The following is a 13,531-nucleotide window of genomic DNA, read 5'->3' as shown; positions in this document are numbered from 1 at the left end:
TCATTTTCTATTATAAGTTTATGTTACAGTTTGTTCAGTTATAATTTATTCATTTCGAATTGTTGACTTCTGTTACTGTTTGGTTATATCTCATTATAGGTTTGTTACAGTTTATACAGTTCTCATTATTGGTTTTTGTTACAGTTTATTCAGTTTCAATTATTGATTTGTGTTACAGTTTCTTCAGTTGGTTTTTGTTAGTTTGTGTAGTTCTCATTCATTTTTGTTTACAGTTTATTCATTTCTCATTAGTTTATGTTTACATTTTGTTCACTTTTCATTAGTTTATGTTTACAGTTTGTTCCGTTCTCATTATTGATTTCTGTTATAATTTATTCAGTTCCCATTATTGGTTTTTGTTCAAAGTTTGTTTTCGGGTTTTATTGGATTGTGTTGCGAGTTATTTTAGTTCAGATTATTAATGTGTGTTGGTTTCGTTAATTTGAAAAAATTGGTTTCCTGTACAGTTTGCTCAGTTCACAGTTTGTTCATTTCTCATCACTGGTTTTTGTTACATTTTGTTCATATCTCATAATTGCTTTTTCTTAAGAGTTCGTTCAGTTCTCATTGTTGGATTCTGTTAGTTTGTTCAGTTCTAAATTATAATTATTATTGATTCTGATACGGTTCAGTTCTTATTCATTATTTCTATTATAGTTCAGTTCTAATATTTCTTTCTGTTAATTATATTCTCATTATTTCTTTAGTTTATAAGTTAGTTCAGTTTTCATTAGTAACTGATCATATACTTTGTTCAGGTTTTGCTATTAGTTTTTGTTACAGTTTGTTCAATTCACTTTACTGATTTTAGGTACAGTTCATATTGTTTGCTACAGTAAGATTGTTCAGTTCTCATTACTTTATTTTGTTCGTTCTCTGTTGATTTCTAGCAATTCGTTCAGTTCTTCTTATTATTTTTTGCTACAGTTAGTTCCAATTCTCATTATTGATTTCTGTTACAATTTCCTTTTTTAATTATCATTAATTGTCTGCTAAAAGTTTGTTCAGTTCTCGTCATGGTTCTTATACAGTTTGTTTAGTTTTTTGTTTGGAAACTGAGAAGAAAACGTTTGTAAAGAGAAGGACAACAATAAGAAAAGAAGGAAAGAAGAAGATGAGATCTGTATACACACCAAACACACACACACACACACACACACACACACACACATCCACACACATGTATACCACACAGACACACACACACACACACACACACACACAAATGCACACACCACACTCAAATGCACGCGCGTGCGCAAGCACACACACATACACACACATACACACACACACACATTCACACACACCACACACATAAAACGTTAGTTAAGTTCTCATTGGATCATATTAAAGTTTTCAGGTTGGGGACTGAGAAGAAAATGTTGAAGAGAAGAACAACATTAACAAGAGAGTAAAATGAAACTGCAAAAATAATAAATTAACAGTGCTTGTTCAAAATTTATAGTCAGGAATAATATATTAAAAATGTAGAAACATATGATTAGTGGAACAGTTAGTAATTTGGTTTTAAAGTTAGTGCAGTCTGAGCACTGCGTCATCAATATTAGATTAAACACGTACTTCCCTAGGCATTTTTTGTTTGCCTAAAGTGGCAATTCAATTGATCTAACATAATTTGAGGATAATGATTAAAAAAAATATATATATAATATATATATTTATACTTGAAAATTCAAGATGGCCGCCCACATCATGTATTAAAACATAATGTCTAGACTTGTAACAGGTGCATTCATAATATTAAATCCTATGGTTTATATGTCTCTGAATTGATATATTTTACCTTTGAAGTGTTTTAGTTATATATATATAAGTGTTATATATATATAATAAATTCAACATGTCTGTCATTATAACCAACAAACTAATTAAATTCTACAAAACATTATTTCAGCTGGTAGCGTCTAGTAGACATTAATACTTATAAATGCATAAATCTCCGTTTCCATGGATGAGGATAAGGTTTACCCTTGTTCTTTGAAATATTACATATACATCCAAGATGACCACCATGAACCTACCAAAATAGGAAATGTAGTATTGTGGCTTCTAACTGGGACAAATGTTCGATATTAGTGGCTATGTTTATTCCTATGTTTTGTACATGACGACGTTGATATATGATGGGCTTGCAATGTTTTAAGCAGTCACATTTTCATAAAAATAGCATAAACGCGGAAATGTCCAATACATTGAAAGCACAGGATTAACAGATGCATTAGTCTTTTTCACTCAAAATTTGATAAGAATAATACATTAAACTTATAGTTAATAGTATAGTTAATAATTTGAACTTTGGTTGGAGGAGATTCCTGATAATGTCAGGGTCGTATTAAGTTATAATAACTTTTGGAGAACCTTTGACAATAACCAATTTCTGTTGCTTGGCAAAATAAGGTTTACCAAATAAAGTATAAGATGCAGAATAACATTCCAATACAACACGCATAAGAAATTTAGATATTTGTTTAAAGCACCGTGTATGTATTAATGTGTTACATTACAAGACGAAATGTTACGTATTTGACTCTTGTTCATATTTGATATATTCATTGACAATTCAGCATTATGATTTATTTATATACTGACCCACATTGAAACTTAACAGAACTAGGTTATATATTTGTTTATTTGTAATACACGATCCACATTGTTATTTTGTGAGTCAGCGTGTTATCCCAAACCTGAAACAATCGGTGTATTCACAGATTTTATAACCAGTTTATACATCTATTGCAACAATTAAACGCTGTTGTTTTTCTAGATGTCACAGTATTTGTGAAAATATGGGCGTTTTCATTCATTATGGGTCAATATGTTAATAGCAAATGTCATCTCACTGCATATGTAATTAAAAACAAATGAGATGCATCATTTTCGTTATCACAGTCAACCAAAACAAAAGCTACATTTAAAAGCATACCATACAAACCTGACTAGTATTACAATATATATGAGTATACAAATGTCTAACTATTTTGAAAATTTGATCTGAAATGTACGGGGACCAAACAGTACTAATTGATACAATGTGGGTCTCAATTAAAAAAAAAACAATTTTTTAAATTTTTTATTTAACGGCTCACTCAACACATTTTAACTTTCAACACCATGAACTGCTCGGCCTCGGTGGCGTAGTGGTTAAGCCATCGGACTACAGGCTGGTAGCAGTGGCGGATCCAAAAAATCTATTGGTGGGGGGGGGGGGCAATGACATGAGGCGGAATGCCAAGGGAACTATGGGGGAGGTTTGGAGAAGGGATGAAAATTAATATATAATGCAATTATAACTCGTAAAATTTAGGTGGGGGGGGGGGGGGGCATGGGCTTCCCTAGATCCGCCTCTGGGTAGGTATAGGGTTCGCAGCCCGGTACCGGCTTCAACCCAGAGCGAGTTCTTAAGGGCTCAGTGGGTAGGTGTATGGCCACTACACCCTCTTCTCTCTCACTAACCACTAAACAACTAACAAGTAACCCACTGTCCTGGACAGACAGCCCAGATAGCTCAGGTGTGTGCCCTGAACAGCGTGCATGAACCTTAATTGGATATAAGCACGAATATAAGTTGAAATGAAATGAAATGAACTGTTCTATTCCATTAAAGGGGCATTCCTGAGTGTGTTGCATTGTAAGATGTTTCCGACTAATAACATATTTCTACGATTAAACTTACATATTAAATATATTTTCTTGTTTAGAATATCAGTGTCTGTATATTCAATGTGTTTCTGGTCGTCTTAATATTTGTAAGAAGCCCAAACTGGAGTTTGTCTTCAAATAATTTCGGAAATTAGGAAATAAAATTAAATTTAACCTAGTACAAATATTAGAACGATCAGAAACACGTTTGATATACATCCACTAATATTTTATGCATAAAAATATATTTGATATGTAATTACAATCGTTAAAAAGTCTCTGTTAGTCCATAACATCTTAAAAATTGCAGCAAACTCAGGAATGTACGTTTAATAGCAACTGATCTTTTATATGTCCCATCTCACATAAAACTCCTACCACATTACCAGGATTATCAGATGGCGTCCAGTATGTCATTGATAGTAGCTCACTTTTACATATGTTAGCACTGCATTAGTATTCGAATAATCACTCATCATTTTCATTGAATATTCGAATACCATTTTCAGACCGAACGTTAAACAATACTTTAAAATCACTATAGTATTTTAAAAGCACAGCAACATCGAATGTTTATTTACTAAATACTTATATTGGATTCAAATGGAACAATGGTGTAATAATCAGTGCAAAAGTGAAATAATATAGGCCTTAAAAATTGTATGTTTGCAGCATCGTGCCCCCACTCCCCTGCCCCCCCCCCCCCCCAAAAAAAAAGAAGAAGAAAAGAAGGTTTTATTGATTACATATTATTTTATTTATTTATTTATTATTATTATTATTATTATTATTTTTTTTTTTTTTTTTTTACAAAATTCACTACTACGGTTCCAGATAAAATGCTATATACGTACTCTTTTGAACTACATATTAACGAAAATAAATCGAATTAAAAAAAAAAAAAGGTTGGCCTTTTTTAATGGGTAAGGTTGGGTAACACGTTTTAATTTTTTTGCGGCTTACTGTAACTTAAATTCTTGATTTTTTTTTTGGATAAATGAAAAAAAAAAAAAAAAAAAAAAACTAAAACCATAAGCGTGTCTCGTACGCTTATGTTTTCATACTATTGATATCTTTGGTGAAACTCTTGCACATTTATTTCACAGTTTGGAATGAAGTGACTGACTTACTACAATGATCTCTGTCCTGTGCTATTTTTAAGTAAACTAGTCTGGAAGTGGCAGTCCTCTTTGGACGGTACAAACGATGTATTGTCCAGTAAAGGATCTCGAGAGTGGCTGTCTTCCTATAGACGAGGCACTAGATAGAGATTCATGGAAGAAACCATATTTTTTTTGGCCAAATTCCTATTCGACTATGCATTGTATATACAAACATTTTAAGGTTTTGACTATGCATAACGGGGTATTTTTTTTCATTCAGATATACGTATTAGTTGTTCATAGGGAATGTGACGGAGACAGCCGTCTGCACATTAACTTTTAACCGGGGTCTAAAACAACTAGAGTAGCGCTTTAATGATCGAACGATATTGCATGGAGTAATTAACCCAAGAAGGTTCCCCGTATTAGTTAGATGGTATCTGTATCGTTGGTAGTTTTAGAGAATTAGTGTGGCCATTATTACGCCACTCGTCCATAAAGGACAGGACTGCCAAAGATGGGACCCAGTTGCCAAAAACTGAAACAGGGGATATAAGCTGGGAGTTCTTTTTGTATAGGGACTTGGGTGGCAAGCACGTACAAGGAGGCGGTGGAAACACTGTCCACTGGGCGAAGTTTATTAGTCCAGTGGACGTAGGCAACTATATTTTACTGCTCTGTAGTAGCTGAAAGGTATTTTGTTATGGCATTCAAGTATTATAAATGTGTATTCTTGTTTTGCTTAGTGTGAGAAAGACAGCTGGTAATCTAAGTCAGACCGACGAAAGGAAACTGTAGGCGTCACTTACCCAATATATATATATATAGAGGTTTATAATATCTATAACTGGTAATCCTAGTCCCATGACTTGGTAAACTGTAGGTTAGTTCAGTATTATTAGTGTGGGAAGGACAGTTGGTAGTCTAAGTCAGAACGACTAAAGTAAACTGTAGGCGTCTCTTACCCAGAAGTTACGAATAGTTATATCTATAACTAGTAATCCTAGTATCATGACTTGGTAAATGGTAGGTCCTCTGAATATTGGATGTAGAGAAGACGGAGAATAGTAATTAATTATTCTACGATTGGGTGATGTTTTAACTGTGAGGGGTCACTATATCCCTAATTGCCAAGTGATTACGTTTACGTGTGGTGCTTAGCCTAGAGGTGGTGTGACGCCGGTTGTTACAGGCCATGTAAGTGCTGTAACACTTACCTGGTATTATATAATACATATTTGAAACTAAACTTGTGTTGCTGTCTTTCTGGTGAATTTAACATTGGTTAATAGTAAATATAAATATATATACGATCCAGTTCCCTGAATAGCCCTAGAGCCAGCCACAGGGAGATCTATATGTATAGGTTGGGATATTTGGAGAAATACTGTTGCACCCATTGCGGGTTTCTGATTCTGTTGCCGGGGAACTGAGTGGTGGGAGCAGTTGCCAGTAACGGCGTTAAAAGCACCGTGACAGGGAACTTGCTGCGACGAGAAAGAAACCCAATAAAAAAATTGGTTCACCGAGGGGATTCGATCCTATGACACATGCACATCAGGCGGGCGTTCTAGATCCCGCCTCTAATAATGAATCATATTTCTCGTTCCAGCCAGTGCACCACGACTGGTATGTCAAAGGCCGTTGTATGTGATATCCTGTCTGTGGGATGTTGCATATATATATAAAAGATCCCTTGCTACTAATGGAAAAATGTAGCGGGTTTCCTAAGACTATGTCAGACTTACCAAATGTTTGACATCCAACAGCCGATGATTAATAAATCAATGTGCTCTAATTGTGCCGTTAAATAAACAAACTAATAATGAATCACGACAAACAAAAAGTAGACCTTTAAATATTTGGTCTCTGAAAAACGGATTTGTTTCCCTTCAGCTACAAAATTTTGTTTTGGATTTTTCCTATATTATTTATATGCCATGAGAAGTATATAGAGGATATTATAGGAGTGTCCATGACAGACGATGTTTACGACACGAGTGCCTAAATTATCATATGTGATAATTTAGGCACGAGTGTCGTAAACATGGTCTGTCATGGACACGAATGTAATATTCTGTTTATTACCGTAGAACTGTACTGCTAAATGAACATTCCAGTCATTGTTTACAAAATAACGTTTCCTTAACGGCGGAGTAATGTTTGTTCATTACTGTCTTGAAAAACCAAATCACAACCCGTTCTAAAGTGACGTCATATTTATACGCCCATAAGTAAAGAGTACACATGTATCAACAGCTGTAAATTGTAAAACATGTTTATACCAAAAAGCAAACATATACACAGTAATTGAATTAATTAGTAACGAGTTAAATGTATTAAGTAATAACCAGGAAACAGGAAATGTTGTGGTTCACCTCATTTGCAACGAACCAGTCAAGCTTACTGTGGTTCAAGTGACGGAGTCACAACACTGCTAGCTGCCGCGGATTTTGATTGCGGATAAACGTTAATATTGAAAGTAACCCCGTATATAGCACCATCTTCATAAATCAAGGCTAATATTCGTTCCTCGTATTCAGCCTTGATACATGTCGTCAAGAAATCGTGCCACAAAATGCTTAAATTTCATTGGATGCGATGAGATCTGATTGCAACGAATCGCAACGCTCCTTATAGATTCCCTTGTTATTGTAAACAAAGATGGCAGCGTCAGCGTCCGTGGAAACGTGTCGTGTTTGAACACGATATGTTAAAAAAAAAGGTTTCGGCGGTTAATTTTTGATATTGCTTTCAAGATTGTCACATGCTACCGATGCTGTGATTGGTAGCGATGTCATCGTGTAAGGGACATAATCGGTGTTACAAATTTTCTTCCAATAGAGGGCGCTAGTAGTGGATATCAGTAATCTTGACTACATGTATCAAGGCTGAATACGAGGAACGAATATTAGCCTTGATTTATGAAGATGATATAGCACCTGAAAAAAGTGAATGCACAAATTCGGAATTGGAAGTGTTCACAGCTAGAGTGTGCGACTGTGAAACGGGCTGTGAAGAGGACACACCATTAACAACCGCACGTGTCGACACGATTTCATGGGACGGCGCGACTGGTTCGTTGCAAATGAGGTGATTGAGTGCCCTGTGTTTATCATCTGTGACGCGGGAGTAATTATTTATACTTTGAATGTTTTTGTGTCCTGATATCTACATAATTTCAGTGGGTGGCACATTTGCACTGACTAACTTTTGTATAAGATGCTTGCGAGCGCTATGGTTTGTGTCACAACTACATCATAATGTAATACAAGTTATCATTAATAATCATAATGTAATACAAGTTATCATTAATAATCAATTAATCAGTACGGCATGTCGTAAACAGCTCGTGACAAGCTTCCACTCGTAGTGAAAATGTATGAATGAAGAAAGTAGTATTTGTGGAATGTGTCAGCCAGTCAGAAATAAATGTACTCTTACAACAGCCAATCGTTAAACGACAATGCTAGGAGGATATACGATTTAATTATGACATACGAGGGAAATCGTACGATAAATATGACCCTCGTTATGCTGTACCTCGAAGGTAATAAACCAATATCTAATATGTGAGTTTATAATGAACGTACTCTTGAACGAATCGTAGGCAGAAATAAATTAATGCATCCAGTAGGACTGATATGAAGGCAAATCAATAATAATAATAATAATAATAATAATAATAAAATTGAAATACTGCAGACCCGTACATGTTTTTTGTTTTGTTTGTTTTTTGTTTTTTGATAAATGTTGACACTGTAAAAAGCAATCACTGTAGACCTCGCGGCTTCGTGTATGGGTACGAACCTGCATACTGTATTTTACTAACATTTTTAAAGATTTTATCTCGATAACATGTTTTGGGGTGGGGGTTTTTAGCCATTGAGGTGTTATTATTTTTTAAAAATTCCATTAATATAAGGAATATTTTGTTGAAAAAAAAAAACCCAACAAAAAAAAACCCAACAAAAAAAAAACCTTCACACTTAAAAAAAAGGTTCTAGCGAGGTTCGAACTCGCGACCTTCTGCGTGTGAAGCAGACGTGATAACCACTACACTACAAAACCAGCTATTATTAAAGAGACTAATCCGAATGTACTGTCACTGTAATAAATATAACTGAAAATATGCACTCATGAATCACTGTCAGGTGTTCGCGAAATATGAGCATAACCTGCCCAACACATATAGCTTCTATTAGAAATTCGCGAAAAAAAATAGGCAGAGTTACGTCCCCTAACAACTAACCACTTCCGGCGCGTTCCGGTTAAAGCAAGAATGGCCGATGACCACACTTGTTTGTGAATCTTTAGCTGAGATTTATGCATGCCAGTTCCTGACATCATAAATGTCCCCACCTATGCTTTAGAAAAAGAATGATAGAGGTAAAAATTAAGTTGATGAAATTGCGTTTTGTTATAACTGACCATGAGTTAAATATAGGAGATGAATATAGCGAGCTGTCACCCCACCCTGACTGTTTTGGTTTTCTTGCTTGGAATTGCAATTCAAGGGCAAATAAGTATGTTTCTAATAGAGGCTATACATCTAGCTCGAGTGACCTCTAGCCCTCCCTTTTATTTTGTAGAGGAGTGCTAGAGATGACTGCGTATAATACTTCGGCAAACGTCGACAATCATATGGTAGCCAGCTACTGTGTCTAAAATACACATTTGTTTCCATAAATCTGATGCCACTGACATTTAGTTGTATTATGTTCGAGTCGAGTCATTACAATAAACTCTCATGTTGTTAAAGAGTACCAACACTACATGAAGAAACCCAATGCCCCAATGCGAATCGAGGCAAAACCGTATTTTCTTGTGGTGACATAGAAGAAAGCGTGTTCACACGTCAACTCAATCAACGGCGTTATCTGTAGGGGTCGTATCATTCAGTAACATGGCGGGCGAATTTTGTAAAAAAAAAGAAAAACAAAAAGAGCTAAGCTCAGTTTGTTTTTGCCCAAATGGAACGAAAATGTCCGAATCTGGATAAAAACGTATGCAGTGAAACTCCTCTAAACCGGACACCCTCGGACCATATAAAACGTCCGGTTTTAAGAAATATTTGGTTTAGAGAGGTTCTCTCCTGCAAAGATATTTAAAAAGGGGCCATTAAAAAACATCCGGTTTTGAGGGAATTCCGGTTTACAGAGGGTCCGGTTTTGACAGGTTTCACTGTATATATTTATATTTGCATTACTACCAAGAAGCTATATAGGATTACAAACAAATCACTATACATTTTTACATGGATTATAACTAATTTTGTGAGTAGAATGATGGAAATACATAGTGAAGTTTTCAGAACAGCTCATTTTGCCCAAACGTGTCCATCGTTTCCCCTCCTCCCAGCACTATGAGATTTCCCCCCTTCTCCGACCTACGCCCACATCCCGTCTCGTACGCGTATGATGTTCCCATCTGCCAGGTATAATAATACAGACCCACACCCCCTCTCGTCTCTTATGCTTATGATGGTAAAAACAGTCAGTGATAATCAATTTCAAGTGTTCTGAAACTATTTGTAATTTGTAACTGCTATAAAAGGCAATTTTTTCATGTCTATTATTCCTGTTAGTTTTATATTATAGTAACAGGTCATCATTGTAGGCTACTATTACTAGTACTAAATACTAGAACTAAGTACAGTTTTCAAGGTTTCATTTCAGGGATTTTCATGAATCATATATGTAATAAGCAAAACATCGGGGATAAATTTCCAGCGGACTAGGAATACTAGGATTGAAAATCCTGTGGACTAGGAGTACCAGGAATGAAAATCCTGTGGACTAGGAGTACCAGGAATGAAAGTCCCACGGACTTACATTCCTAGGAACGTACGTTCCACGGACTTAAATTCTTAGGCATACGTGCGTCCCACAGACTAGGATTCCGAGGAATGGAAGTCTGATCGGACAAAGGTTAATAAAATGTAAAATTAATAAAATCGGATTGTGACTGATGAGTTGTAAAACTCGAGGCAAATAAAAAAAAACTTGACAAAGAACTTGACTTACAGTCAAAACATATCATAATGGCGATATATACCCACCCATTATTTGGTTTTCCCAAGTTTCAGATTTTCATGATGCAAAAACGTCATGACGCAACATTGGATATGATGATTTGGTATAGAACTGGCCCAAAAGAAAAAAAACGAAATGGCTGGAGAAAGTCGGTACATCATGCTGTTCTCTGACAAAGAAAGACAGATGCGATTCACACTATTGAAGCACCTGCCTCCAGACAAAAATACACTGATATAAATTTATATAATTCTGCGCATGCATCTTGTCACACATGATATGGTTAATTGCTTAAGCCCAAAACACACGCAGTTAGAAGGAAGTTTCTACAATACCAAGTTGGCTAACACCACTGACCATGACATATAAGATGAGCTAAGATGATAATGATTCCAGTTTGATACCGATGATGATATCTCGAAATATGTGGAAATCGGAAGACAATACTCGGTACAGTGATGAAAGTAGATGACATTTATGTTTACAGCACTGTTCCATATTATCATATAGTATCCTGTATACATCACCCAACTGAGAGTGAGTGACAACTGACAAAATTACCTGTCGACTGAGATTCATTTTGAATTATGATATACATTTTGTCGTTGAGATTTAGGTAACATTATACTATATATTATATGATCCATATTGTTAGTCTATATCCCTACCCACAGGGAACACCATTTCCTTACTATGGTATTTACTACAAGTTATTTATTACGTCAAATCAAACTGAAATTATTGACAAAAAGCCATGTTTATGGAGGCTATCAAGCAGTGCCGGATTTATAAGGGGGCAATTGCCCCGCCAACCCCCCCCCCCCCACCCCCCACCCTTCAGAGGGGGCCCAGATTAAAGACTTCCTTTATAAAAAAAATGTAATAATTATAAAAAAAATTATTTGTCATGTAATTTAATTTTTATGTTGAAAGGCCCCCGAACCTGAGTGAAGTGTCCCGGCCCCCCCAAGGACTATACATGTAGGTAGTCATATTATGTTTTGTAGTACCCATTTTCAGAAAAAACCCAATTAGCTTCGTTATGTGTTTTCAATTAACTGCTTCAGTACTTTGGCAATAAATATATAAGATAATGCTATTAACGAGATTTGAAATGGATTTGGTGAAAACATTAGAAAATTTCACCGTTTTCGAGGACAGTTTGACTGTTGAGCAGTATGGTGGCCATCTTGGATTTTGAAAAATTATTTGATTGAATTGGCCATCCTTGAATTGATATAAATCGATGCAAAATGTCCCCAAATCGACCAACATTTACATATATAAGTAAGTTTTCATGTTGACACCTTAGCAAATATTATTATTATTATTTATTATTTTATTTTTATTTTTATTTTATTTTATTATTATTATTATTTTATTTGGGGGGGGGGGGGCTTCAAGTGGTCATGTTGGACACCTTTTATATATAAAAAAATCGCTTAGCACCATCGGATTCCTTGGGGGGGGGGGGGGAAATCCATTTAAAATCAACTTCAAACATAAAGTGAACACTTTCCCAAAAGAGACCATATTAGAGACTGACTACTGGGCAAGAAGAAAACAAGGCGTGAATTTCGCAGAGGGGCATCATATTTAACAGCGATCTACACGTTTCCATATAGCTTGTTGGCAAGGTTGTCCACCTAGGTTGTGATCCTAGATATATTAGGTGGCAAACTTTTTACAGCACGCCGGGTCCATTTTTAACACCACCCGTCCCCCTGGGTAATATGCTTTAGAATCGAATGCTTATACTCACCGAAGCTGGCCTTATTAAGCTACATCGTGCAGCTTAAAGGCATATTGTCACAGACCACTCACCTATTTAATAGTCTAACAAAGGGTAATTTGATTTGCCCCTAAAGGTACTTTATTCAACCATCTTCATAACCACCATACTCTATTTATTAATGACATTGTGTAAAAATAATCGAATTATGGCAATGGTCCATAATTCAAAAACTAAAATTGCTGAGAGGTGATGAAATGGATTTCACTCCGATAGCTAGATTTGGTTTCCAACAATTACTGTAATATTTATTTATTATCCATTTAAAAAATAAATAGAAATAAGGTCCTTAAATCTGTGACAGTATGCCTTTAACTACCTACACCTCGTCACCTACAAAATAATGTTATTACTATTGTCAAATTAATGTCTGGTATACCAATTAGTCCCAGTGTCAGGTGAAGAGAATGTGACGTCAGTTTTGGTTCATCACTTACTTTCAGTTGCTCTTGGTAACCGCAAAACATCATCTGGAGTAATAACAGCTTTTTTCAGCAACTCTTCTTCGGATACAATTCCACTTCCATCACTTGTAGTCGGTGACACTGAACTCATACTACGGGTGAAGGCACAAAACTAATTTAATAACCACAAATGGAGCATCAGAATGTCAACAAATCATCAGCTTTTGTCAGCTGTTCTTTGTTGTGGTTTGGTATATTATGGCCCATGGACTAAGTATTTGGCAACCAACGTTGTTGACGTCATCAATGATTTGACGTCACATGATTATTACGGTAAGTTTATGGAACCGCTTGGTTGGAAGATCGGTGAGTTTTTATTTTCTTTTGGTTTCTTCTCCTTTTTCATCATCTTCATTTCAAGCCCGTAGAAAAGCGGGTTGGGGAGGCTCTGTCTCTAGCGGGGATCACAAATCAAATTGTTTATCCTTAATTATACAGAGCACGGGCGTAGGAAGGTGCCAAAAGGTGTGTGTG

General features: G+C 35.6%; 1 protein-coding gene and 1 non-coding gene across 2 annotated transcripts in view; both read right to left on the bottom strand.

Moving 5' to 3' along the window:
* LOC121368122 (protein unc-119 homolog B-like) overlaps positions 1 to 13,253 on the bottom strand; it is a 63,256-nt gene extending 50,003 nt beyond the window's left edge. The window contains exon 1 of the mRNA XM_041492697.1: positions 13,031 to 13,253. Within this exon, the coding sequence (XP_041348631.1) occupies positions 13,031 to 13,148 (118 nt within the window). The 5' untranslated portion in view covers positions 13,149 to 13,253. The remainder of the gene's footprint in view (positions 1 to 13,030) is intronic.
* Positions 8,765 to 8,837, bottom strand: Trnav-cac. The gene has a single exon. It is a non-coding gene; the product is annotated as a tRNA-Val (tRNA).
* Positions 13,254 to 13,531: the final 278 nt, after the last annotated feature.

This window comes from Gigantopelta aegis, chromosome 3 (assembly GCF_016097555.1).
Source record: "Gigantopelta aegis isolate Gae_Host chromosome 3, Gae_host_genome, whole genome shotgun sequence".
In the NCBI taxonomy this organism is placed as follows: Eukaryota; Metazoa; Mollusca; class Gastropoda; order Neomphalida; family Peltospiridae; genus Gigantopelta; species Gigantopelta aegis.
Note: the sequence above shows the minus strand (reverse complement) of the source record. Positions and strands in the feature narration are given on the sequence as shown.